Source organism: Vulpes vulpes, chromosome 9 (genome assembly GCF_048418805.1).
Source record: "Vulpes vulpes isolate BD-2025 chromosome 9, VulVul3, whole genome shotgun sequence".
Classification (NCBI taxonomy): domain Eukaryota; kingdom Metazoa; phylum Chordata; class Mammalia; order Carnivora; family Canidae; genus Vulpes; species Vulpes vulpes.
The window spans coordinates 98,046,587-98,073,171 of NC_132788.1; the positions used below are offsets into that span (position 1 = coordinate 98,046,587).

The 26,585-nt window shown below is 53.3% G+C and overlaps 1 protein-coding gene across 2 annotated transcripts; it reads left to right on the forward strand.

Annotated features, from left to right (window-relative positions):
* Positions 1-15: 15 nt before the first annotated feature.
* Positions 16-18,632, forward strand: IL12RB1 (interleukin 12 receptor subunit beta 1). 2 transcript variants are annotated; one of them, XM_072721249.1, is made up of 16 exons: positions 48-198; positions 1,106-1,168; positions 2,200-2,314; positions 2,802-2,971; positions 4,366-4,508; positions 7,252-7,285; positions 7,703-7,828; positions 8,256-8,338; positions 9,293-9,530; positions 11,769-11,936; positions 12,603-12,740; positions 13,097-13,258; positions 15,222-15,356; positions 16,226-16,331; positions 16,650-16,731; positions 17,543-18,632. In XM_072721249.1, exons 1-16 carry the CDS (start codon positions 120-122, stop codon positions 17,897-17,899), a joined length of 2,199 nt encoding a protein of 732 aa, XP_072577350.1. In that variant the 5' UTR covers positions 48-119; the 3' UTR covers positions 17,900-18,632. The 2 variants fall into 2 exon arrangements, with proteins under 2 accessions (XP_072577351.1, XP_072577350.1); XM_072721250.1 differs by lacking the exon at positions 7,252-7,285 and having other exon boundaries at positions 16-198; positions 7,726-7,828.
* The last annotated feature ends 7,953 nt before the right edge of the window (positions 18,633-26,585 follow it).

Below are 26,585 nucleotides of genomic sequence, written 5' to 3' on the forward strand. Positions count from 1 at the left end.
TTTTTTTTTTTTTTTAATCTCTTTAGTCTTCTTTCTTACTCAGCTTCAATGTGTTCCGGGGCGAGGACGGGGTGGCTTGCAGAAGTTCATCTGGGGCTGCTGGCCTCTGCGTGGGCTCAATGGGGCAGCTGTGGGGCAGGCTGATCCCCCTCCTTTGGCTGATCCCCCTCCTTCTGCTCCCGCTCCCAGGGCAAGGCGGTGAGTGCCCCACCTTGACACTGTGGCTCTTCTCGCTGGGGGAGCATGTGTGTGGAAGGCTATGGACCTGGGTTCTGGGATTGGTTCTGGGTCTCTATGCCTCAGTCTTTCCCCCTGTCAAATGGGAGATCGGGGATCATGGCTTCTGGGGTCAAACTTGGGCATCTCTCCTCTGGTCTTGACTTGGTCTTCTGTGGAATGGGCTGATTCTTTGAATCTTTCCCACTTTCTGGAGTTCTGTGAGAAATGCTAAGAAAAGGATAAGGAGCAAGTATGTGTAGAATGGATATACATGATAACTGATTATGTGTATGGTATATATCATATTATTATATTATATATATGCACATACTCTCTTTCCATCATGTGGAATCAGATGGGAAGGAGTCCAGACCATGCAGATGACTGGGTCTGAACTCTAATTCCAGCTCTGCTGTTGCTGCTGTGTGACCTCAGGCCACTACTTTGCCTCTCTGTGCCTCAGTTTCCCTCTCTGTAAACGGAGGATCAGCAAGGTTTCAGGGCCTTCAGGGGTCAGGCAAGGCTGGAGATTAGAGACTGGGAGGGAGACAGAAGACCCTGACTTGCTTTGGAAAAGCAGCCGAAGAGGTTGATGAGTGGATGAATGAACAGGTGGCTGGATGGTTAGGTGGGTAGGTGGGTGGAAGGGTGGATGGATGGATGGATGGATGGATGGATGGATACGAGGGGAGATGAGTGCACGCATGCATGATGGGTGGATGGGTGGAAGATTGGATTTATGGATGGATGGCAGGATGGGTGAGTGGATCCATTGATGGGAGAGCAGATGGGTGGATGGATGGTCGCTTGGCAAACCCCAGCTTAAGTCCCTCCTCCCATGCAGGGAAAGACTGGGAGTATCATTATCTCTTCATTGTCTTTGCAGCTGAAGCCTGCAGTACCAGTGGGTGCTGTTTTCAGGACCCGCCATATCCGGATGCAGACTCAGGTCTGGGACAGTTCCCCATTGCGGGGGAGAAGTCATGCCGGGTTCTGACTCATCCCTCCCTAGCAGCTCCTCCCTCAGCTCCCTCCTGCCCAGTCAAAGATTCAGGCCCACTTGAGGTCTTGGGAGCAGCCAGACAGCCTACTTGTCCTGTTCTCACCAGGCTCAGGTGTCCCAGGGCAGTCACCCGCCTCTTTGAGCATCATCTGCTCCCTAGCAGGGTCCCAAGGCTGGCGTCTGTGTCTGTTCAGAGTGATCAGCATGTGGTGCTGCTAAAGCTGTTAAACATTTTGGAGTCCCCTGGAGGCAGGCGTTGCTGGAACATTCACATTTGTGATGCACCTCACTAATGATCTGCCACCGAGCAGGTGCTTCGTCCATTCTTTTGTGCAAGAAATACTTACCAGGCACCTGCTATGTGTGGACACAGCTCTAGCTGTGAAAGAATCAGCTGCAGACCCAGCTGACCTCCTGGGGTCGCAGCCTCGTGGGGGAGGTGGATAACAGGCAAACAAATGTGTGACAGCATACCAGGATGTGCTATGAGAGTTCTAGCTGTGAAAGAATCAGCTGCAAATCCAGCTGACCTCCTGGGGTCAGAGCCTAGTGGGGGAGGTGGATAACAGGCAAACAAATGTGTGGACAGCATACCAGGATGTGCTATGAGAAACCGGAGGAAGGTGGGGGGGTGAAGAAGGGGGCTGCTGGTAAAGGGGGTGACACTGAAGGAGATGCTAGAATGTTGAGATCTGGGGGAAAAGCATTCCAGGCAGATGGCACAGCATGTGCAAAGGCCCTGAGGTGGAAGTGAGCCTGATGTGTTTGAGGACCAGTGAGGAGGCTTGTGTGGCTAGAACAGGGTGAGCAGGGGAGATGGCAGGAGACAAGAGGGAAGGGTGCAGGGAGGGTGCTGGGAGGGGATTGGGGTTGAGGTTGACACTGGATTACTTAAATGTCACCCTGAGCATATATCAGCCAGGAGGGCCCCCCTCCCCACTCTTGGTCCGTTCTCAAACCTCTGGGATCTCCTCCAGGCTCAGCTTCAGGCCCCAGGGACCTGAACTGCTACCGGATACTCAGCGCTGGTTATGAATGCTCCTGGCAGTATGAGGGCCCCACGGCTGGGGTCAGCCACTTCCTGAGGAGCTGGTGAGGACCCTGCCCCAGCCCCCAAACCCTCACCCGTCATCCCACACTTGCTCCTGCCCCCATACCCCTGCTCTCAGAGGTGTGACTTTGGCAGGGTCCTTGCCCTTTCTGGAGGCTCAGTGTCTCATGTAAGAAGGAGGGTGGGGACTCTACTTTTGGGGGGGCGGTTAGCGTAGGTGGGCATCCAGGTTGGGTGGCAATTAGGGTCCCTCTAGTCCTTCCTCGTTACCTGCTCACTCATTTGTCCATCCTTCCATCCATTCCTTCATTTCTTCCTTCTCTCGGTGGCAGTCCATCTTGCAACATTCTGGGGTCCCCCAAGCCCCTCAATGGCAGGCTGATCCCCCACACAGTCCCCAGGCTGGGGTGGGGGAATAAAGGGGGCTGAAAAAAGATGCTGGGATGCGATGAGCACCACCTGCTGTGGCTGCTGAGCCACCCTGGGGTCTCTAGGACCCCAGACTCAGCACCAGTGCTCTTTCCGCAGCCTCAGGCCCGGGCGCTGCTGCTACTTCGCCGTGGGCTCAGCCACCAGCCTGCAGTTCTCTGACCAGGACGGCGTATCTGTGCTCCAGGCTGTCACACTCTGGGTGGAATCTCGAGCGGAGAACCGGACAGAAAAGTCACCTAACATCACCCTGAAGCTTCATAGCTCAGGTCAGCACCCTGTTCTCCTCCTCCCCGCTGCCCCTTCCTCACCCAGAGAAGCCTCTGGTCCCTGAGCCTCTACCTGCGGGGATTTTGGCAAGAGGCTTGATGATGCCAACTATTTTCACATCAAACATTCTTGTGCGACATGGTGGAGATTTTCATGGTCTCCTCAACAATCCCCAGCTGCTGGATGCTTAGGTTGCTTCCGGTTTCTCCTTGAAACTGTAACGCTCGCTGCCCAGACCTCGTTGGGTCTTTAATATCTGTTTTCACAACTCAACCACATACATTTAACATATAGTCGCTGACCTGCTGCTGTGTGCTACACTGAGTCACAGGGGACCCGAGTGAAGCCAGCAAAGTTTGCAGCTCTGGGCTGGGATTTGGGTGAGGTGAGGGAGGAACCTGTCTTGGGCACAAAATTGTAAGGGGGTGCCAACAAACTCAGTAGTCAATGGAAATAATTCTGTAGGGGCACCTGGGTGACTCAGTGGGCTAAGCGTTTGCCTTCGGCTCAGGTCATGATCCCAGGATTCTGGGATCGAGCCCCACATCAGGGCTCAGTGGGGAGTCTGCTTCTCTCTCTAACCTCTGCCTACTGCTCCCCCTGCTTGTGCTCTCTGTCAAATAAATAAATAAAAAGTCTTTTAAAAAATAAATAATTCTGTAAAGCAATATTTAAAAAAAAACAAAATTAATGCCAAAAAAATCCACGATGAACAAAATATCAAATTTAAAAATAAAGGCTGGATCCGACCATATGTTTGTACAGCCTTGTCTTTTTGCCTCAAACTGAAGTCCTGGCCCTGTCTCTGCCCTCATGGAGCCCAGACTCCAGTGGGAGTGATGAATAGGAATGATTATTATGTGTGATGAGATACTAGTGGGAGGTCAAGGAGGCCTCTAGCTCAAGCTGAGCCCGGAAGGATAAAAAGGATCCCACAAGAATAAAATGTGTTCCAGGCAGAGGGCACAAGGACACAGCATGTGCAAAGGTCCTGAGGTAGAATCAGTCACAGTATGACCAAGAGGCAGAAAGAATGATAGATGTTTCTCTATCCAAAAAATTATTAGGATTGCCCTAATAGTCCTCTAAAAAATAGATTCAATTAATTATCCTCTTGTCAGCAACTTACAAAAGTGCTCGTCTCATGATAGCATTGCTACAGGGAGTGTCCGTATTTTAAAGGCATCATCACTAAGGATCCTAGGTGAGAGTCTTGAATCTTCGATCCATAGAATCCCAGGCTTAGATGGAACCTGTAAGGGTTTTTCCGATTCACATACTGGGGACTCAGTCAGTTACCCCGAGCTGAGTGGGGCAGATTTTCTGAAATTTTCAGGACCAATAACTCACACATATGCTGGCTCCCCTCCCCAACCCCCATCTCTGTTTCCAGTTAAATACGACCCTCCACCAGCGGAAGACATCACCCTGTCCAGGTCCGCGGGGCAGGTGCTCTTCAAGTGGGAGACCCCAGCCCGCCAGGATGACGCCGAGGTGCAGTTCCGGCATCGGACACCTGGCAGCCTGTGGAAGTTGGTGAGTTTATCCCCCAGCTCAGAAGAGAACGCAGGCCTCTCTTCAGGAAACTTCACCCCCAAATCAGTTTCGCCATCTCTACATCAGTCACCCCTCCCATCTGGCCTCCATTCCTGCCCTGTACCTGGCCCTCTTTGACACTCAGATCTCATCATGACCTCCCTTGCTCACATGCCCTCCATGGCTCCCTATTGCCCTCAGGAGGGCATCCTTTCCTCAGCCGGCCCTAGGTATCCTCACCCGCCTCATGCTTCCTCTGGTCCCCTCCGAATGGCCCTCATTCTCTGCCTGTTCCCTGCATTTCCAGACCCTGCCTTTGCACATCCAGTCTCCTCCATCTGCACGCCTTCTTCTCCATCTGAGCATGTGAGAATCCAGCCCACCTTCAGGGTCCAGCTCCAGGGCTCCCTCTCCAGGAAGCTGCCCTTCCCGTCCCTTTCTTCTTTTCTTCCTTCCTTCCTCCTCCCCCACCTTTTTTGAGATATAATTGACCTATAGCATTATATTGGTTTCAGGTGCACAACATAATTATTTGATATCTGTAGATATTGTGAAATGATCACAATTAGTCTAGTTGCCATCCGTCACCACATGAAGCTACAAACGTTTTGACTTATAAGACCTTTTAAGATCTACTCTCCTAGGAACGTTTGAGCATATCATACAGTATTATTATTTTTTAAAGATTATTTATTTATTTATTCATAGAGACATACAGAGAGAGAGAGAGAGGCAGAGACACAGTCAGAGGGAGAAGCAGGCTCCATGCAGGGAGCCCGACGTGGGACTTGATCCAGGGTCTCCAAGATCACGCCCTAGGCTGCAGGCGGCGCTAAACCGCTGCGCCACCGGGCCTGCCTATCATATAGTATTACTAACTGTAGTCACCACGCCACACATTACATCCCTAGGACTTATTTATTTATTTAGATTTTATTTATTTATTCATAGAGACACAGAGAGAGAGAGAGAGGCAGAGACACAGACAGAGGGAGAAGAGCCTGACCTGGGACTCGATCCCAGGTCTCCAGGATCACACCCTGGGCTGCAGGGGACGCTAAACTGCTGTGCCACCAGGGCTGCCCAGGACTTATTTATTTCATAACTGAACTTTGCACCTTTTGACCCCTTCACCCATTCCCCCCCATCCCCGCCCCCTGCCTCTGACAATCACCAATCTGTTCTGTGTCTGTGAGTTCCATTGTGTTTTTCTTTGGATTCCATGCATGCGAAAGATCCTATGGCATTTATCTTTCTCTGACTTAGTCCCCTTAGCGTAGTGTCCCCACGGCCCATCTGTGTTGTAACAATGACAAGATTTCCTTCTCTTACAGCTGCATAATATTCCATTGTGCGTACGTACCATGTGTTCTTTATCCATTCGTCCACTCATGGACACTTAGGTTGTTTCCACATCTTGGCTGTTGTAAATGACGCTGCAGTTTCCATGGGGGTGAAGAGATAGCTGGAGTTAGTGTTTTCATTTCCTTCAGATAAAAACCTAGAAGTGGAATCGCTGGACCCCATTATAGTTCTATTTATAATTTTGCAAGGAACTATGCAAAATTCACTATGGTTTCCATGGTGGCTGCACCACGTAACATTCCCAACAACTGTGCCCCAGAGGTCCCTCTTCTCCACATCCTCCCCCATGCTTGTCTTATGTCTTTTATTTATTCATTAGAGAGAGAAAAGAGGGGGGGACAGAGGTAGAGGAAGAGGCAGGCTCCCCGCTGAGCAGGGATCCTGATGCAGGACTCGATTCCAGCACCCGGGGATCATGGCCGGAGCCAAAGTCAGACACTCAACTACTGAGCCACCCAGGTGTCCCTGATCATAGTCATTCTAACTGAGCTGATATCTTATGGTGGTTTTGATTTGCACTTTCCTGATGACTAGTGATGTCGAACATGGTTAATTTACCTGTTGGCCATCTGTCTGTCTTCTGAATTGTGCCGTTTCCTCCTCCCTCAGACTGAGAGCTTCTTGAGGCCAGGGAGCCACCCCAGCTTCAGCCCCATCTTCCTTCTTGATGTTGGGTGCCCCGTCCCCCAAGCCTCAGTTACTCCATCAGGTGAATGAGAGCAGTCAGAGGCAGGTGATATGGGACCCCTGCTAGGGAGGGGTGTCTCTCTGTTTTATTTCCAGCCCCCCTAAACACACTCTGCAGTACACCCTGAATCCTCCCTCGCTCACTTTGCAGAGGAGGGAACTGAAGCTCAGGATGTTGGGGGACCTATCAGCATCACACGGTGTGTGGGGTAGGCTGTGCTCTAAACCTGTCTCTCCGGACCCTCAGCACCACTGACATACAAGTTTTCCTCTAATTTTTTTTTGGAAAGTGCAAATAATAATTTTGCCTCCCCAAATCTCTTAAGCACACTTTTACTTTTGGAATAATCTTAGATTTTCAGAAAAGTTACAAGGAAGTAGAGAGCTGCCCTAGAAACACCACCCAGTTTGCTCACATGTGAACCTCTCACGTACTTGGGTGCGGCTGTTCACAGCTGAGGTGAAAGGGACACACTGCTACACACTAAGCCACAGAGGTTATTCTGATGTCACCTGGTTTTCCACAAATGTCCTCTTTTTTTTTTTTTAAACAAATGTCCTCTTTCTGTTCTTGAACCTGATCCAAGCTTCCACATTGCACTTGGAATAATTGTTTAAGATTGTAAAAGAGCTAACATTTTTTCAACACCAAAAGGTAAACTGTATATACATATATATGATCTGGTCCTAGGACAACTGCGGACGTCAGGATGATGCTGGCTTCGGTGAGAATAATAGTACCAACAACAGCTGCAGCAAGCTAGCATAAATTGAGCGCCCATTGTGTGCCAGGCCCAGTGCTAAATTCTTTGTATGCTTGCTGGCCCATCCTGTAGTTCAGTATTGGATAATTTCCATTCCGCAGGTGAGGAAACAGCCTTGGGGGTGAGAAGCCATTGATCAGGGTCACATCCCAATGGGTGGCCTTGCCAGGACTCCAACCAAGGGCAGGGGCAAGAATGGGAGATGTTGAGGCTCCAAGAGGACAGGGTGTGGCCTATTCCTTTGGTGGCCCCAGGGCTCCGGCACACAGTTGGCACTCAATAAGTGTATGATGGCAAAACGATGAGTGCCAAGGCCCGGGCACCCTCAAGTGTGGGACACCCCTCTTGCAGCTTGATGTTTGGCCTATTTTTTGCCAGAGTCGTGCCTCTGCCCCCTGCAGATGGATGCAGCCCAGGAATTCCAGCTACGCAGGAGGAGGCTCAGGCCAGGAACCCCAGAAGATCCTTGGAGCAGCTGGAGCAGCCCCGTGTGTGTCCCCCCTGGTGAGAGCACTCAGAGTCATGGGAACCGAGACAGGCATTAGGAACACGGCAGTGGGTATTAGAATTAGAAATAAGTGGTGGGTGTTAAAAAAAAAAATAAGGCAGTGGGAGAAATTCGTGGAGATTAGTCAAAGGTGGTAGGGCAGTGAGGAAGCTTCACTTTGCAAAACGTGGAGAACCCCATAATCTAAAAAGAAACATTCGCTAGTCTTTCTCTCCTTCCAATGTGTTCAGTTGGTTTTACTCTTTTAAAGTCACACAGGGGGTTGACATCCATGCTTCAGATTTTGAAAATTATTTAACAACCCATGGGAATCCTGTGTTTCAGGGGAGAGAAGGGAAAGGTCTCGGGTCCCCATGCAGGGTCTGTGGGAGGTAGTGAGCAAGGGACCACCCCCAGGGGAACTGACTTGCCATTGCATTTCAGAACATCCGCCACAGCCCACCTTGAGGCTCTCAGTGGAGGCGCTCCGCCCAAACGGGAGGAGGCAGGTGACCCTGCATGGGCAGGTAACGGGCTGGCCCAGGGCTGTGGGGTGCCCTGGGATGCAGAGAAGGAGGGCAAGAGGCTGGATTTGGGGGTGTGTGGTGGGACACGGTGAGGGAAGAGACTTGGAGGTGGCAAGGACTCCAAGGGCTGTGGGTTTAACTCTGCAGGTAATGGGGAGCAATAGAGGGTCTGTGAGCAGAGGAGGCATATGACCAGGTTCAGGGGTTCACAGACTTCCCCTGGCTGCTGAGGTGGGGTAAGGGACAGATTGTGAGGGGCTAGGATGGAAGCAGGCAGGCTACGGGTCTACCATGTTGGTCTGGGTGGGAGATAATTTCTTTGAAGTCCCCCAAACAGCCCATTAAGAACAGTCTAATGAATCCCCATTTTACAAAGAAGGGAACTGAGGCACAGAGGGAAAGTCTCTTGCACAAGTCAGGGGCAAACCCACCAAATCTTTCACCCACTGGCTTCACCATTACTAACTTGGACAGGTCCCTAATGGGCTGGCACACAGTAAGGCTACAGTAAAGCTTCCCTTCCTGGGTTTCTTCTCATTTGAATTCCCTTTCTTATGAAAAATTTCCAGGCTTGAGGCAACTGGGTCCAAAGATTGGAAAAACATTTTTTTCCTGGCTCTCAGTGGGTTTTGCCAAATTATTTCCCCTCCAAACCAACATTCACTGGCCAGGAATACCTATTTCCCAGCAGCCTTGCCAGCACTGATGGGGGTGTTTTTTGTTTTGTTTTGTTTTGCTTTGCTTTGCTTTGCTTTGCTTTGTTTTGTTTTTTGGTCTTCTTTTGGTTTGGTTTGGTTTTTTGTTTGTTTGTTTGTTTTTTAATTTTTTGCCTCATGTCACAGACTGTGGTCCATGGATGGGATGAGTCTGTTCACGGGCTGTACCCTGATGTTGGCTCCTGGGGATGATGACTATGTTCGGGTCTCCACAAACCATCTCTCACATTCATGACAGCTGCCCCAGCTTGAGCTTCCAGAAGGTTGCCTCGGGTCCAACTCTGGCGGGGAGGTGACCTACAGCGTCCGCCTGCACATGCTGTCCTGCCCGTGTAAGGCCAAGGCCATGGCGACCTTTCAGCTGAAGAAACTACTCAATCTCTCTGGTGCTGCCTATGACCTGGCTGTCGTCTCCCAGAATCGCTTCGGCCCTGGCCCCAACCAGACGTGGCACATTCCTGCCCACACCCACACAGGTGCCTCCTCTGGCCAGGGAGGGGTGCGGGAGGGCCTCTCAGAGCTGAGCATACTCTGAGCCTCAACCTGATTAGGGTGAGGCAGGTAAGGCACAAAATCAAGGGGATGTCTAACTTAGGAACGTGCCAAAATCACTAAACAAGGTCCATATTGTTATAATGCAATATTTTTTTTTATTCTTTAAAAGATTTTTATTTATTTGAGAGAGCACAAGCAGGGAGAAGAGGGAGAAGCAGGCTCCCCGCTGAGCAAAGAGCCTGTTCCCAGGACCCCAAGATCACGACCTGAGCTGAAAGCAGATGCTTAACCGTCTGGGCCACCCAGGCACCCCTATAATGCAATGTATTTTTTAAGATTTTATTTCTTTATTCATGAGAGACACACACAGAGAGAGAGAGGCAGAGACACAGGCAGAGGGAGAAGCAGGCTCCTTGCGGGGAGCCTGATGTGGGACTCGATCCCAGGACCCCAGGATCATGACCTGAGCCAAAGGCAGACGCTCAACTGCTGAGCCACCCAGGTGGCCCTATAATGTAATATTTTTAAAAAATAACAAACCTCTAACTGGCAAACTACATCCCAGGCCAACCACTTGTCTTTGTAAATACAGTTTTCTGGGACCAGGGCAGGATCAGGGTGCGGTGAGTGAGGCAGAGAGGTGCAAGTACACGATTGATCCTATCTTCATTTAAAATCTTGATATTTGTTCATTGTGTATGTGGATAGACAAAATTAAAGACACACGTATGTGTATATATATATGTTGAAAAAAGTCAAGATTTAGATGTATGCATACATTTAGATGTATGCATACATGACTATAAATACACATACATATTTTATTGAGGTGAAATTCACACAGCAAAATTAATCACTTTAGCAGGGACAATTCAGTGGCATTTCGGACATTCACAGTGATGTGCAACCTTCACCTCTGTCTAGTTCCAGAACATTTCTATCATCCCGAAAGGGAGACCTCATGTCCATCATCAGTCATCTCCCCATCTCTAACCCCCAGCCCCCGGCAACCACTAATCTGCGTTCCGTCTCTATAGATTTATCTGTTCTGGACATTCCATGTAAGTGGGATCACACACCATGTGGCCTCTTGTCACTGGCTTCTTTCACCCGGATTCATGTTTTTGAGGTTCCATGTGTCAGGGCTTTGCTTCCTTTTTGTGGCTGAGTAACAGTCCACCATGTGGATGGGCCACATTGTGTTTATCTGTTTATCCGTCAATGAACATTTGGGCTGTTTCCACCTTTTGGCGAAGACGAATTAGCTCATCACATAATTTTGTATCCATTTTTTGATTCTTAAAAAACAGTGTTTATCTTGATGACTGAGTTCCTTAGCGCCTCCCCTTTGTGCCTGATGAGTGCCTCACTCACCTCACCCTGGTCCTGGGCCTACTGAACACCCAGCAATCTTGTGAGGACAGGGCTGTTACGAGGATGCCCATTTCAGAGATGAGGCAGCTGAGGCTCAGAGAGGTAAAGCCACTTGCCACGGTGGCACAGCCAAAAGTCTGTCAGCTCCTGGACTGGTTTGAGACACGGCCCCAACTGTGTGCCCTGGGGCCAATGGCTCTCCCTCTCTGAGCCTCAGATTCAGCATTATTGGAGTGACCATGGTCCTACTTTGTAGCAGAGTGGCACCGTGAAGTGCTCAGTACTGGCCCGGCGCATAGAGTTGGTGCTCAATAAATGGTAGCTGTTGTCTCCGGACTTGGAAGCAGTGCCCACCTCCCCCAAGGTTGTTGCAGATGCCCTTGCTGGAGGGAGCAGGGGAGATGAACCCTGGGGACCGAGGGGGTGTGTCCTCAGGCCTCTGAGCTCCAGTCCGGGCTGGGAGGCCCATCCTGCACCACACCTGCCCGCCGCTGGGTGAGACGGGTGGTGGGTGGCCAAGCATCTGCTAGAGCAGGAGATGCTCCCCAGGCCGGGGGTGGGGTGGGGTAGTAGTCTGGGCTATGGGTCGTCCTGATGGTGGGCGGCTGGGCTGGGAACTAACTCATGGTCAGACCCAGGGAAGAGCGCACGCTGGCCGGCCTGCCCCTGCCCCTGGGGCTGGCCCCCAGCCCGGCAGCCCCCAGTGAGAGGAGACGGAGCCACATACCGATACTTCCGGCCCTGTAGGGTTAGAGTCTGGCAAGCGGGTGGGATGGGGCTGCAGGAGCCGTGGACTGGGGCCCAGTGGAGTGTGGTTCTGATATGCTTCTCTCATCTCCTTCCAGAACCAGGGGCTCTGAATATCAGCGCCGGAGCCAACGGGACCACCATACATTGGCCAGCGCAGCCCCAGAGCGCGACATACTGCATTGAGTGGCAGCCCCAGGGCCAGGACAGGAACCTTACCATGTGCACCCTGACTGCACCCCAGGATCCGGACCCCATGGGAATGGGTACCGTATTGTCAGTGGCTGCGCCTCCACTTCTGCATCCTCCCTTAGAGCTCCTGCTCAGCTCAAGCCTATAGGGGCCGTGCATGTGAGGTGTCTGAGGCCCAGAGAGGTCTGATACTTGCCTGAGGTCACACAGAGGTGGGAACAGACTGAGACTTGGAGACTCCCACACACGCGGGTCTGGAGCCTCCTGCCAGGATCCTTAGGCGTCAGAGCTTTATAGCCCTGGGCAGATTGTACCCCAGTAGGTAATGAGTCTCACATCCCAGGGTGTTTGTTAAACATTCACCTGTGCCAGAGAAGGTGGCAGCTAGCAAGATGCTATTATGGTGGCAAATTAATGAGGCCTCCGGAGAAACAGGGGATGCCTTACAGCCCTGGCTGCTGGCCAGGGCCCCAGGAAACTTCAGCCTCAGCCTGGCCCTTGAGTTCCCAGACTGGGGAGACAGATGCACCTGGCTCTGTAGAATGCAGGCTGGGCTGCAGGTCAGGGCTGGGCTGTGGGGGGATAAGGAAGGGATCGTGGAAGAGGAGACATGGGTTCAAGGGCTTTGAAGCTTGAGCAGGAGTGCTCTAGGGGTTCCTGGCACGTGGTCCAGCCACTGCAAAGAGGCAGAGGTGGCGATACAACCTATTTACTGGCCTGGGCCTTGCCAATCCTTCCAGCAACCCACAGCTGGAGCCGAGCATCTAGGGCAATGGAGCAGAAAGTGTGTTACCACATCACAATCTTTGCCTCTGCACGCCCAGAGAAGCTCACCTCGTGGTCCACGGTCTTGTCCACCTACCACTTTGGGGGCAATGGTGAGTAGCCCAAACCTGCAGGATGGTCTCCCGGGAGGGCTTTGGCGGGGGCTTGGGTGTCAGGAGGAGGGAATGAACACCTAGAGGAACTTAGTCCGGGTCAGGCCTTGGCTGGAAGCCAGACGTACAGAAGTCTCAGACGATCCCGAAGATACTCTGAGTGGCATTGCCGCATTTTATAGATAAGAAAAGTGAGTCTCAGAGAGGGGCGGTGATGGTGCCTGAGCCGTGGAGCTGGGATTCGACCCCAAGTCCACCCGACTCTGTTGCCAAGGTTCCCTGGGCCTCTGGACGGTGCCAGGTGGGGCAGCAGGAAGGGCCAGTGCTCTTGGAATTGACCTTGGTGATGGTGCTAGTTGCAGCCTCGGGGGCCGGAAGCCCCCAACATGTGTTGGTGAAGAAGCTCAGCCAGGACTCCGTGTCTGTGGACTGGACGCCGTCCCTGCTGAGTGCTTGCCCAGGGGTCCTGAAGGAGTACGTCGTGCGCTGCCAGGATGTGGAGGGCAACCAGGTGTCCGGTACGTTGGGCAGCACAGGCCCGGCTGGGGGAGGAAGGGGCCAGGCTTGAGGTCTGCCTTCCTAGGGACCCCGGGCACCTCACTGGCCCTCTCTGGGCCTTGGTTTTCTCACCCATAAAACAAGATCTGTCCGACTTAAAGAGTCCGCGGATTGCCCTCTCCAAAGGGGGGCCCTGCGGGCAGTAGCTGTGTGCTCCCAATACTCCGTGTGTGCGTGGCAGCTCCTCATGCGAATCTGCAACTCCACTCCCATGGAGCGGGATAGTGGTCTCCATTTCACAGATGGGGAAACTGAGGCCTGGAATGGGATTCCTTTTTTTTTTTTTTTTATAATAAATTTATTTTTTATTGGTGTTCAATGGAATGGGATTCCTGCCCAAGGGTTAAGCAAACCTGGAACTGAGCTCAGTCAGTGCCCCTTTCTGCCCCTTAGGAAGGAAAGACAGGAGAATGTACAGGGCAAGTCTCACCAGGGCTTGAGTTTCCTGCCCTTTCACACACTGGGGGCCCCACCTTCCATGCGGGGAGCACAGTCTTTTGAATATGGCCTCATCCACCCACATCCTGCAGCAACAGGCCAGGCCAGCAAGACCTGCCACTACGTGTCTTGCCACCAAGCACCCAGCACTGGTCAAAGCATGAATGCCGGGGTGGGGTCCGGGCAGGAGAATGCTGGGGGGATGCTCCGGCATCAGAGACATAGGCCTCCTGCTATCCTCTTGACCACTCGTTGTTTAGAGGAGGTAATGAGGCCAAGTGAGGTTCAGTGACTTCTTCAGGGTGGCACAGCTAGAAGCAGCTCATTTACCTATTTGTCCAAAGTCAAAATGCTGAAGATGAGTGCACCAAATGAGCATTTGCGAAATTTACCAATTGCCCCCAAATTTCTTTTGAAGAATATTCCTCTTTTTTTTTTTTAAAGATTTTATTTATTTATTCATGAGAGACACAGAGAGAGAGACAGAGACACAGGCAGAGGGAGAAGCAGACTCCCTGTGGGGAGCCTGATGTGGGACTTGATCCCAGGACCCTGGGATCACAACCTGAGCCCAAGGCAGATGCTCAACCACTGAGCCAGCAGGTGCCCCAAAGAATATTCCTCTTGATTATTCTTCTATACAAAGAATATATACTAGGGTTCTAGGAATTTTTTTCTTCTTGATAACAGCCAGCAACTGTATTCTCACTTTAAGGATTTTTAATGGAGAACTTTACTTGTAAAAGCCATAATTCCACAGCACGTGCCGAGGTCCTGCTATGTGCTGAGGTTCTAGGGACACGGAGGGAGCAAGGCAGACAGTTAATGCTGATCTTGACCCTGAAGTTGGGAAGGAAGAGAGGGAGGAAACCATGTGGATATCTGGGGAAAGAGTGAACAACGTAGGGGAGGGGGCACTGCCAGTGCAAAGGCCCTGAGGTGCAACTAAACCCAGAGTCTTTAGAGAGCTTGGAGGAAAAGGCAGATGGGGGGTTGGGGAGCCAGCAGAGGTCAGATTTTGAAAACAACAGCATCACTCACTAAATATTTTGGTGAAGAATATTCCTCCAAATAAGCTGAGGTGAATGGGTGCATTAAGAGTTTCCAGCAGGGGCACCTGCGGGGTGCAGTCGGTTAAGCGTCCGACTCTTGGTTTTGGCTCAGGTCGTGATCTCAGAGTCATGGGCTCGAGTCTGGCGCCAGGCTCCATGCTCAGCGCAGTCTGCTTGAGATTCTCTCTTCCTTTCCCTGTGGCCCGCCTGCTCATGCTCTCTCTCTCTCTCTCAAATAAACAAATCTTAAAAAAAAGAAAAAGAAAAAGAAAAAGAAAAAGAAAAAAAGAATTTTCAGCAAAAATGTCCTAGAGTCCCCACTGTCACTCCTAGGGTATGGCTGCCCAGCCAGGACCCCAACATCCCACTGCCCAAGCCTGGCCTCCTGGGAGTAAAGGGAGTCTGGGACCCCATGGCCACCTCCCTCCCACAGAGCTGCCCGTGAAGCCCACAGAGACCCAGGTCACCCTTGGTGGCCTTCGGGCTGGCACAGCCTACACCGTGCAGGTCCGAGCAGACACACCGACGCTGCAGGGCACCTGGAGCCAGCCCCAGCCATTCAGCATCGGTGAGTAGCCCAAGCCTCTGCAAGCAGCCCCACCCTGGCCCTGCTCCCCGTGTATCACCCTAAGGAGAAAGTCCCAGCCCACTCTGCTCCCACCTCCCCTTGCAGTTTCCCCTCATGAACCTTCTCTCACACTCCCCTTGCCTTGCCCAGGCAGGCTCCTCTTCCCAGGGATGTTTGTCCTCCCTGCTAACCCCTATTCATCCTTAAAACTCAGCTCAGAAACTTCCTCCTCCAGGAAGCCTTCCATGCTTTCCTCTGGGTGCCTACCCCTCCCTCCCGTCACACCCCTAGCTGTGACAATCCATCCTTCCTGGCCTGACACCTTGGGAGTGGGTGAGGGCTTCTGTGTCTGGGCTCTGTTTCCTCTAGCCTGGGGGCTCCGGGAGAGGTAGAGGGAGCAGGGGGCTATTTACTGAGGGAATGAATGAATGAATGAATGTCTCTCTTATCACAAAGATAAGGAGGTGGGCTCCGTTGTTTTGGGGTGTGTGGCTGGAAGGGATTTGGAAACCAAATGATCCCTGTTCCCGCCATGGTCCCTACCTGCTATAGTGCAATCTGGTCTCAGGAGAACCAGTGAGTCAGGCTTGGTGTGGGGTGGCAGGTCTGGGTCCAGGGGAGCAACCGCATGGGCGCGACCTACGGGCACTTGGAGCTCCAGTGTCCTGAACACTGGGTTTCAGGCCTTTATCCCAAAGAAATTGGGCAAGTGGGTTCTCTGGTCTCCCACTTCACAGGAAACAGGCATAGAGGGACTCACAACACACTACAGTCAGCAGCGAGTTGATGGAGGGTCCAGCCCTCCCAACTCCCTTCCCAGTAAGAGGCAGGAAGTGTCCCTCCCCCAACCCAACCTCTCCCACTCCCAGAAGTCCAGGTCTCCCAGGTGTTCGAATTGTCCATAATCCTCGTGTCTCTGGGGAGCTTCGTGAGCATCCTTCTCCTGGGCGTCCTTGGGTACCTCGGCCTGAACAGGTAACTAGCACCATCTCCCCCAAGATGACCCGTAAGAGCAGTAGTGATCATAGTAACTGCTCACACCAAGTTGGTGTTTGTGCCCAGTTTACAGATGAGGAAACTGAGGCCCAGGTAGTCAGGCCCAAGGTATCCAGCAGTGGGGGCAGAGCTGGGATTTGAACCCAGATCTGTCAGATTCCTGCCATCCCCCACCCCCAATCCACATCCATTCTTCCCTTTGTAACCTAGTGGAGATGAAAAAAGTAAGTTAGGACGATTAAAAAGTACGAGGAGATAGAAACACAGCTCCTCTGACCAGCTTCCTTCCCACCGCAGGGCTGCACGGTGCCTGTGCCCACCGCTGCCCACGCCCTGTGCCAGCACTGCGGTCGAGTTCCCTAGCAGCCAGGGAAAGCAGGTAAGGGCTCCTTTTCTAATTTAAAGTCCTATTTATTGGGTCTGTACTCTGGGCCAGGGCTCTGGCTCTACAAAGTAATGGCCATGCACTAACTCATTTCATTCTCCCCTAACCACTGACGCAGGACTCCAAAAACCTGTCCTATTTCATAGACGGGCAATCAGGAGCCCAGAGAGGAGCCTCCTGTGGGTCATTTCCTAGCAGTAGAAATGGCTCAAAGTGATTTCAACAAAAAGGGAACCCGGTAGGGGGTGGGAGAGAAATTCTGCAGATGGTGGGCTTCAGGCATGGCTAGATCTAGGAATCCACAGACCGGGCATCCGTTTGTCTGGACTGCTGTTCTGTATACCGGCTTTCCTCCCACTCAGGCTCAGCCTTTCCCCAGTGGAAGCAGGGTGTCCATTTCCCCCATTCACTTTAGCAAAAGTCTCAGGGCCATCACCGATTGGCCTTGCTTCGATCACGTGCTCATCCCCGAGATTATTGCAGGAATCAGGGACTAGAGTGCTCTGATTGGCTGAGCCAGATCACATGTCCATCACTCAAATTGTGGTGGGGCCAGTGCCCAACCACCTGAACCATGAGAAGAGGAGGAATAATTTCCCAAAGAGAAATGGCCTGTGTGTGGTGGTGGGGGAGGAGGGGTGCTTTCTAAAAGGGGCTAAGTGGGGGTCACTGAGGCAGAGCTGACCCTCAAATTGGACTCAGGATTTTAGGCAATTAAGCCAGCAGGAAGCTGATCTGCCCGCCCCCCTGTGTGGATGGATAGTAGAGCCCTACCCAAAGCCTTGACCCCACCCTTCCTATCTAGGCTTGGCAGTGGACAAGCCCGGCAGACTTCCCGGAGGAGGTGTCCTTGAAAGGGGCCTCGGTGGTGAACTTGTCCTGGGAAAAAGCTCAGGCAACTGACCTGGACACACCTGTGCATTTCCAGAAGAAGACACAGCTACTTCAGGGCACTCCTGAACTGGCCTTGGAGGACACAGAGCTGCCCTTGGAGGACAGGAGACAGGTGCAAGGCCACCCTGAGGCTCGGGCTCTGGGGCCCGGCAGGCAGGATGGTCTGGAGGGCAACCCTGCCCAGGTGGCTGAACTGTCACTGCTCTTGGGAGACCTGATACAGACCCCCATATTGAGTGGCCCTGCGCACATGGGCCTGGAGTCCTGAGGGAGAGAGGGGGAGGTTGGTCTCGTCCTTCAGGGAGGGAGACCGGATGCGGCTGGTTATTAAGCAGATCTCGCACACCCAGCCGGTTCCGTCTACACCTCACATGATGTCCTGATTCCCGTAACCACCTCGGGAGGCACACGGCTATTCTATTTTACAGATATGACCACCGAGGCTCAGAGAGAGCAAATGGCTAGCCTGGCCCTCCCCACCCCCCCGGGCCTGGGCAGGAGGCAAACCTGGGCCAAGCGCCCTGACCTGCTTCCTTCTCCTACGCTCTGGTGCCACACTGCCCCCCTCTCTGTCTAGCTCAGGTTGCGCCATGTCCTGCCGTGAGAACCCTAGAAACCACCACGAAAAGGAAACTGCCACACCCCATGGCATCCACGGGAAAGGGACAGAACTTTTCAGCGTCAAATAGATTGGAGGGGGGCCAACGGGGGCTCCTGTTGATCCTAGGACCCTAGGCTGGACGTTGTGTCCCAGGAGCACTTGATAGGGAGTCTGGGTGCAGACAGAGCTCCTGCTGCACTGCACGGTCCAGGCTCGGAGGACCTAGTCGTGGGAAAACAAGAGGACCCTACCCTAAGCATTCTGAGGGAGGTGATGGCCCCCCCTTGCCTTCCTCCTTGCCTGTAGAGTGGGAGTGACTAATATCGAACCCGCAGGTCTGTCGAGGGGGTCCGCGGCTTAATAAATGAGCCTTCCGTTGGGCAACTTGTCCCTGGCTGAAGCCTGCACGTGCTGTTCAAAATCCCCAGTAGGGGAATGCTTTCATTCATTCCACACGCATTTATTCATCTCTCCCTCTGGGCGCCTCCAGGGGCCGCCAGTCTGGGGGAGACTCAGAACTGGATGATCACTCGGAACTCTGCAAAGTCAGGACTGGGCAAGGGGAGGACGGCCGAAGGGGAGAGGGATTTGTCCCCACCCTCCAAAACAGGGGCCTTGGTGCGTTCCCCCCAGCTCCGCCCCTCTTAGGGGTCGGTCGGCCCTCTCCCAGGACTCAGGTCAGGAATTGGGGTTCCTCTTTCTCCTGACACCCAAGGCCCCGCAGCAGGAACGCGTGCCCCACACTCACCCCGAGAATCTGCCCTTTTCCTGCACTCCCCCCACCCCACCCGAGCTCCTCCCATTGCTAAACGAGTCATCTGGGATTCCCGCAGTGGCCACCAGGTGGCAACAGCAGCACATGGTTCCCAGGTCTTGGGGGGCACCCCCCCCCTCGCTAGGCAGTTTGCAAAACAGACTTTTCCGGTTTAAGTGGAGGCGGGAGGCGGAGGGGTGGATAGTAGAACCCAGAACCCCTGAATTTTGTGGCCAAAGGACCTGTAGCCTCTGGGTGAGAGAGGTCTGGTTCTATAAGCTGGGAGACTGGAGGGCCAGGCCCCGCCCTTTTGGGGGTCCCCAGTTTCCCATTTATGCCTCTAGATGGAGAAACAGAAGCCTTGGCCCCAGTGCTCCAGCCCCCGGGTGTCTGCTCACTGTTCTGCGCATGCTCTGTCCCTTGAATTTGCCACCTCCCCAGCCAGGCATGCCTTGCCTTGTGAATCAGTTCTCATTCTTTGGTGGCAGCAGGACCAAGTGGGCAGACAGGAAGGGATGCTGGGTCAGCGGCCTCATAAAAAAAGAACAGAGTGATCTGAGCCAACACCACCCCTCAGAACTTCACCCTCAAGTCCAAGACCCCACACTCACCTCTACCTCCTGCTGTGAAGCCTCCAGGAAGCTAAAAGCCCTCATACGGGCCTGCCCCAGTCCTGGGCCCACACAGAACAACAGAACCCTGTTTGGTGGCCCCTGGAGTTAACAAGCCCACTAGGCACAGCCCCGCCCGTGGGTCCAAGGAGTCGGAGTTAGACATTTATTGAGCACCATCTAGAACTTTTGCTGTTGTGACTGGGGAAGACAGACACCTTGCTTCAAAGGTGGAAATTGCCCTGGACAGAAGCTTTCAGGGAAGACAGCAGCCCAGACCAGTGGCCCCCTTGTCCCTGGATCCAGCCATGCCTGAAGCCCACAACCCTGGGAGATATAGGTAGATAGATAAATAGATAGATTTTTTTTCATCAGGTTCCCTTTTTGTTGAAGCTACTTTGAGTTGTTTCTGCTGCTAGGAAATGACTCATAGAGGTTGCTCTCTGGGTCTCTGTTTGCCTGTCTATATGATAGGAAGGGGTTCAGAGCACTGGTTTGGAGTCCCTACCTCAATGGGTTGGGCAACTGCTTAGCGGAGCCCTGCCCCGGTGTTTATTGTGTGCTCACTACTCTATGGCCCTCTGAATGTCCATCCCTGAGCTCCTCCCAGCAACTCCAGCAGTCGGGACCATAGTAGACCCCATTTCCCATCTTTATTCATTATTTGATTCTTGAAGTCAGCATTGAGCACCCACTGTCCTGCACAGATTGGAATCGGTTCCATCGTGAGGGGCTTCTGCTGGGGAGGGGAAGGCAGATGCTGATCCGATCACCACACAGGGAGTTAAAATAACCCTGAGAGAGTGATGAGTGAAAGTGTGAAGAGCAGTGGGTAAGAGAGGGCTCCCCGGAAGCGGTGATACCGGGGTCAAGATGGTGAGGAGAGGCCAGCACAACCCGAGAGCGAAGGCCCTGAGGCAGGTGTGGTTGGTCGGGGTGTGAGTGAGCCAGGGGCATAGATAGAGGTCACTGCCTCCTGGGGCCCAGGGGTTTTGTTGTGAGGCTGGGGTGGGAGGTATCCTGCAACAGGATTGTTGAGACTCAGTTTGTGAGTTGTTCAAAGATTCTTCCTGCCGCTGTTTAGAGGAGCAGGTGACTCAGCCTTGCCGTCCTCAGTGTTCTGGTCTGTAAAATGGATAAGGCTCTCCAGAGCCTTTGACCCCCATCTCACTCCCTCTCCTCTGCATTTGTTCCTTTTGTCTGATTCCCTTTCACCATGATTTCCACCATGAGTCAGGAAGGATGTCTCCATCAGAGAGATGGGCTGCCTCAGTTTACCTCCCCAGATAGCCCCCTCCTCAATTTCTCCAGTGGCCTCTGGGCTGGGTGAGAAACGGATGCTGTCACTAGGATGGGGCTGAGGTATCAGTGGCCTCCGGGGACCCTGTGCTACAGAAGGTGACACACTGGAGGGCCGTGGCCTGACCTGTCACACTTAGCTGGCCGCACCCTGCGGAGCCAGGCCCTCGGCCAGGGGTGCCCTTCCCCCAACCGTGCGCCTTTGTTCATTCCTCCTTTTTTGTTTTTCCGTGGTTTTTTTTTTTTTTTTTTTTTTTTTTGAGATATTCACATACCATACACATCACCCTTGCGGAGTGAACAATTCCAAAGCTTTGGTGCATTCACAGCATTGTGCAACCACCACCTTTGTCTCATTCCAGAACATTTTCATCACCTCAAAAGGAAAGCCTGCGCCCACAGTCACTCCACATCCCACCTTGCTGGTCCCCAACAGCCACCAATCTGCTTTATGTCTCTGTGGATATGCCTCCTGGGACATTTTGTATCGTTGTGATCATACAACATGTGCCCTTTTTTGTCTGTGCTTTTGTGAAAGAAACAGCATCATGTTTTCAAGGGTCAGCCACATGGTAGCATGAATCAAGACTTCATTCCTTTTTATGGCTGAGTAGTATTCCACTGTTGGCCGGATCGCTGTTTATTTATTCCTTCGTTCCTGGGCATCTGGGTGGGTTCCACCTTCTGGCGATTCTGAGCAGCTCGGCTGAGAGCCTGGTGTACAGGCTCTGGTGTGACACCTATTTATTTCAATCCTCTCAGTACATGGCTCGGAGTACAAGTGTTTGGTCGTAGCATAATTCTGGGTTTCACTTTCCTTCTCTGGGTGCTGTCAGATTGTTTTCCCAAGTGGCCATATTCTTTACATTCCCATCAGCAACACGGGAGGGTTGGGAAACCCCCCCCACCCCCCACCTCATCAATACCTGCTATTTCCCATTTGGGGGAGGGGAGCCATCCTAGTGTAATGTGTCTCACCATGGTGTGATTTGCGTTTCCCTGAGATCGGATGGTGTTGAGCCCTTCTTTGTGTGCTTATTGGCCATTTACATATCTTCTTGGGAGAATTCTCTATTTGAATTCTTTCCATATTTTTAATTGGGCTATTTATCCTTTTATTGTTGAATCCTAAGAGCTCTTTACATAGTTTGGAGATTGATCTGTCTGATAGAAGATTTGTAAATATTTTCTCCTGTGGCTTACCTTTTCATCATCTGAAAAGCGTCCTTTGGGATCCCTGGGTGGCTCAGCGGTTTAGCGCCTACCTTGCGCCCGGGGCTGATCCTGGAGTCCCAGGGTCGAGTCCCACATCCGGCTCCTTGCATGGGGACTGCTTCTCCCTCTGCCTGTGTCTCTGCCTCTCTCACTCTCTGTGTCTCTCTGAATAAATAAATAAAATCTTTAAAAGAGAGAGAGAGCATCCTTTGTAGAAAAAAAAATTTTTTTTAATTATATGGAGCCCAGTTTCTATGTTCCTTTGGTTGCTGGTGATTAGGTGTCCTATGGAAGAAAGCTCCTGGTCCCGGTGCACCTCTCGCATCCTCCGGCCCCTAGCGCCTCCCTCCGGTCGGGCCTGCAACCCGCGTCCCCCGGCGTTGGGGCATCTGCGCCCTGATCGCCCTGATCGCCCTGATCGCCCAACGGGGAGGCCTCTTGGGCAGGCGCCCAGCAGGCCTCCATCAATGTTTAATAACGAACCGAGCGCACGGAACCTTGGCACCGACGCGGGAAACCCCGCCCGGAGCCATCGGCCCCTCGGCCGCGTCCAGCGAGCCCCCCCCCCCCCCCCCCCCCCCCCCCCCCCGCCTCCAGGGCCCCACGCAGGGGCCGCGACCCCGCCGGGCCCCACGGTGCAGGTGGAGCAAGGGAGCCGCGGGGGGTGGGGAGGGGAAGGCGGGGCTGGCCCCCCCCCCCCCCCCCCGCCGCCCCGCTGATCGCCCCGGGTCCTCCCCACCCCGGCCGGGAGCTGCTCCTGGCGCCCCGCCCGCCCTGGGCTGACCCTGCCGGCGAGAACCGCCTGCTACCGCGGCCGCGCTCCCGCCGAAACCAAAACACCCGGGAGGAGGGAAGAAAAACACTCCGGGAGGGCTGGTGGGGGAAGGGGTTCGGAGGCCGCAGGGATCGGGGCTGCCCTGGCTCTGCCCCCAGCTCTGGGCGGCCTGGGGCTCTCTGGGCCTCAGTTTCTCCATCGGTGAAATGGGGGTAGTTCGTCCTCCCTGGGGGTGGGGAGGGAGGGAGCCGGTGGCGCGCTGGCGAACCAACACCATCACCACCGCGATAATACAGCCGTGGTTGGCGGGAGACAGGGGGGCTGCTCCTGAGCCCCCAGCTTGTGGCGGATCTGCAGGGTGGGGGGCCTGTGTCTCCCTGACTGTGCCCCCCTCCGTCCTGCCCGCTTCTCTCCCTTTCTCTCCTGCCTCCTCTCTCACTTTCCCTGTCTCTCCGGGAAACCTGCCTGAGGATCTCCCAGCCTGACCCAGCACCAGAGGGATCAGTCTAGGTGCCCCCTGCCAGCCCAGATCCTACTGTCCCTGCATCTGTCCCCTCTGTGCCCCCCCCCCCCCCCAGGGCGGCTCCAGGAAACCTGGAGCCCTCACTAGCTGCCCAGAAGACCCAAACTGCAAAAGAATCCCTCTCAAACATCCCCAGTCACACACACAGCCCCCCACCCCCACATACACACACATCTCCCCACCACCACGTTTTTTGGATGGGGAAACCGAGGCCAGTATCGCAAAGAGTCTCATTCAGAGCCTCCAGCCCCAGTGGCATCGCTGGTCATTCTGGTCCAGCCACTACACTACGTGGCTCTCAGACTGCCCTCCAGCCTGCTCTCCCCTGGGCCTGCCCCATAAATAGTCATTGCAAATGCTTCTATCCCGGCAGGCTGGTGACACCCTCACCTCCAGAGCTGGTTTCCCAGTGGCTGTGGTCTGGCAGGTGGCCCAAGGCAAGTCCCAGGGGCATTAGAGGCTGCCCCTGCCAGCCAGGAGTGGGGGCTAGAGGTGGAGCCTCTGGCCCAGGAAACCCCTCATTGGCCCCACCCCCTGCCTTTCATCATAACTATGTGGGTGAGGGGGCAGGAAGGGGGTCTCAAGCTGAGGATCCTTCTTCAAGAAGCCCTCAGACCCCTGGGGACCCCCAACTCTGGGTACCTCCTTCAGGCCTAGACTCTATGGAACTGGGTATATCCGCATCAGGCCCGACCGCTCCCAACCTGGAAGCTTGGACTTGGCCCCACACAAGGCAGGAACCTGAAGGTGGCTAGGAATGAACAACAGAGTGAACAACCCTACAACCACAGGAATGGAAGGCCATGCAGATCGAAACCGAATTCTTAGCACACCCCGGGGGGCTCCCATCCCAGCCCCCATCTGAAGCCAGGTGCTAAATAGTACATTCTAGGGCAGGACATTTGATGCTGCTGCCTCACCTCCACCCCCAAGCAGAGTCCCATCCCAGCAACAGGGTCTCGAGCCTGATATCCTCGGTGCGAATCCCTCCTGTGCCACCATCAACCTGCACGACCGTTCTGTCGCTCTGGGCCTCAGTTTCCCCTTCTGTAAAACAGGCATTGTGCCCTGTTCTCAGAGTCGCTGAGGGGAGTGCAAGAACCTCTGTGAAGCTGGGTCAGGCCTATTGTCAATCGTAAGTGGTGAGCCTCTCCCCTCTGACAAGATTGAAATTACAGAGAAAATCAGAGCTAGGAGGACGGTGGTGTTTGTATCCGGAGGAGGGTGACTGCCCTGGCGAGTCAGGGGAGGCCCTGGATCTCCCTCCCAGACCCTGGCCACCTCTTAACTTCCTGCTGTCCCTTTCAGCCTCTCCTGTTCCTAGATTCCTCTGCTCCCAGATCCTCAGTTTACCTCCCTGTGATATAAGATCAAACAGACATTCTTGACTCTCTGTTCTCCTGCAAAACTGCTTCTGAATCTGACCCTTTGTCCTCCCTTGGTCCAGCCCCAGTATCTATCCCTGGGACAAGCACAGGCACTGCCTCCCTCTGCTTCTGCTCTCAGCCCCCATAGAGTCCTCCTTCCATGGTGGCTGGAGTCAGACTTGTCCTTCCTATCTCCAGAACCCTCCATGGCTCCCATCTCCCTTGGGGTAAAAGCTGAAATCTGCCTTGTAGCCACAACTGGTCTTGCTGCTCCCACTTCCCAGCCCAACCCCAGGATGCTGCCAGGGCCTCTTGGTCTCCTTGCAAGAAAGGATTCAAGAAGAGACCATATATAACGGTTGAGTGGTGCAAGAAGGAACATATAATTAAAGTGAAAGTATATTCTCTGAGATGTGAGAGCAGGGGAACTCAAGGGAGAGCTTTTGGGCCTGGGGCTTGGGTCTCTAGCTTTTATTGACAGTTGTTCACTAAGGGGTGGAATATTTATTTCTTGGCGAGGGGATTTTTTGAGAGCAGGAGTTTGCACTTTTTTTTTTCTTTTTTTTTTTTTTTGTCTTGGGCCTGTCTAGTTTGATCCAGCTTTTTAATGGCTTTGTTTTGGAGAGCAGCCAGTACAGACCTCTGACTTTCCCGATAGCTGACCATGACTCACACTTTGCTGGCCTCCAGGCATCCTGTTAAAGCCTAACTAACTGCCTACTCTAACACAACCCTTACTCCACTCGGTCCACATTGGTCTCCTGGACACTCCTCCACATCAAGCACACTCCTGCCTCAGGGCCTTTGCACAGACAGTGCCTCTGCTTTGGATAGTCTTCCCCAAGATGCCCATATGTCTCCGGCACCTCCTTCAGGTCTCAGCTCCAATGTCTGCCCACATGCCCTTCTTTTTCTCTTGCCATCAGCAGTCTGTGTTTTGTTCACAGCCGTGTGAAACCAATGTGCTTAATCATTGTGCTCACAAACAATCACATTCATATTAAGAGTCATTTACCAGGTGCTTATTGTGTGCTAGACCCTGGGCTGGGGGCTGGGACCATAGCTGAGGACAACTGAGACATATCCTTGCACTTGTGGGTTGTATGGCCTGGGGGCAGGGATGGAGATGGACAGAAGGAATAAAACAGGACCTGTGGCCACATGCAGAACAGAGAGGGTCTTTTCCGATCATTATCTCCTGGAAGAGGTGGCATTGGGGCCCAAGCCTTGAGATGAGAATGAGCTTTTTAAAAATTTTTTAAAGAATTTAGTGGGATTAAAAAAAAAGGAAGAATTTCATGGGATGCCTGGGTGGCTCAGCGGTTGGGCATCTGCCTTTGGCTTAGGGCGTGATCCTGGAGTCCTGGGATCCAGTCCTGCATCGGGCTCCTTGTGTGGAGCCTGCTTCTCCTCCCTCTGCCTGTGTCTCTACCTCTTTCTGTGTCTCTCATGAATGCATAAATAAATTTATTTATGCATTCATGAGAGACACACACAGAGAGAGGCAGAGACACAGGCAGAGGGAGAAGCAGGCTCCCCACAGGGAGCCCAATGTAGGACTTGATCCCGGGACCCCCAGATCACAACCTGAGCCAAAGGCAGACGCCCAACTGCTGAGCCACCCAGGTGCCCCAGGCTTGTTTCTTTGTGAAGAGGCAGTGTAGGGAGATGACATGGGGCGGGCAGCAAGCTTGGACTCATGGGACCCTGGGGACCATGGAGAGGGGGTTGCTTTTCACTTTCAGAGCAGTGGGGCACCCTGAGGTTGGGATAGTCTTCCCCAAGATGCCCATATGTCTCCGGCACCTC

Excerpts from the sequence above, each read along its gene's own strand:
- IL12RB1 (XM_072721249.1), top strand. The coding sequence starts at position 120 with ATGGGGCAGCTGTGGGGCAGGCTGATCCCCCTCCTTTGGCTGATCCCC. Across the intron at positions 199-1,105 it reads CCCGCTCCCAGGGCAAGGCG|CTGAAGCCTGCAGTACCAGT; the intron begins GTGAGTGCCCCA and ends TTGTCTTTGCAG. Across the intron at positions 4,509-7,251 it reads CTGGCAGCCTGTGGAAGTTG|GACAACTGCGGACGTCAGGA; the intron begins GTGAGTTTATCC and ends ATCTGGTCCTAG.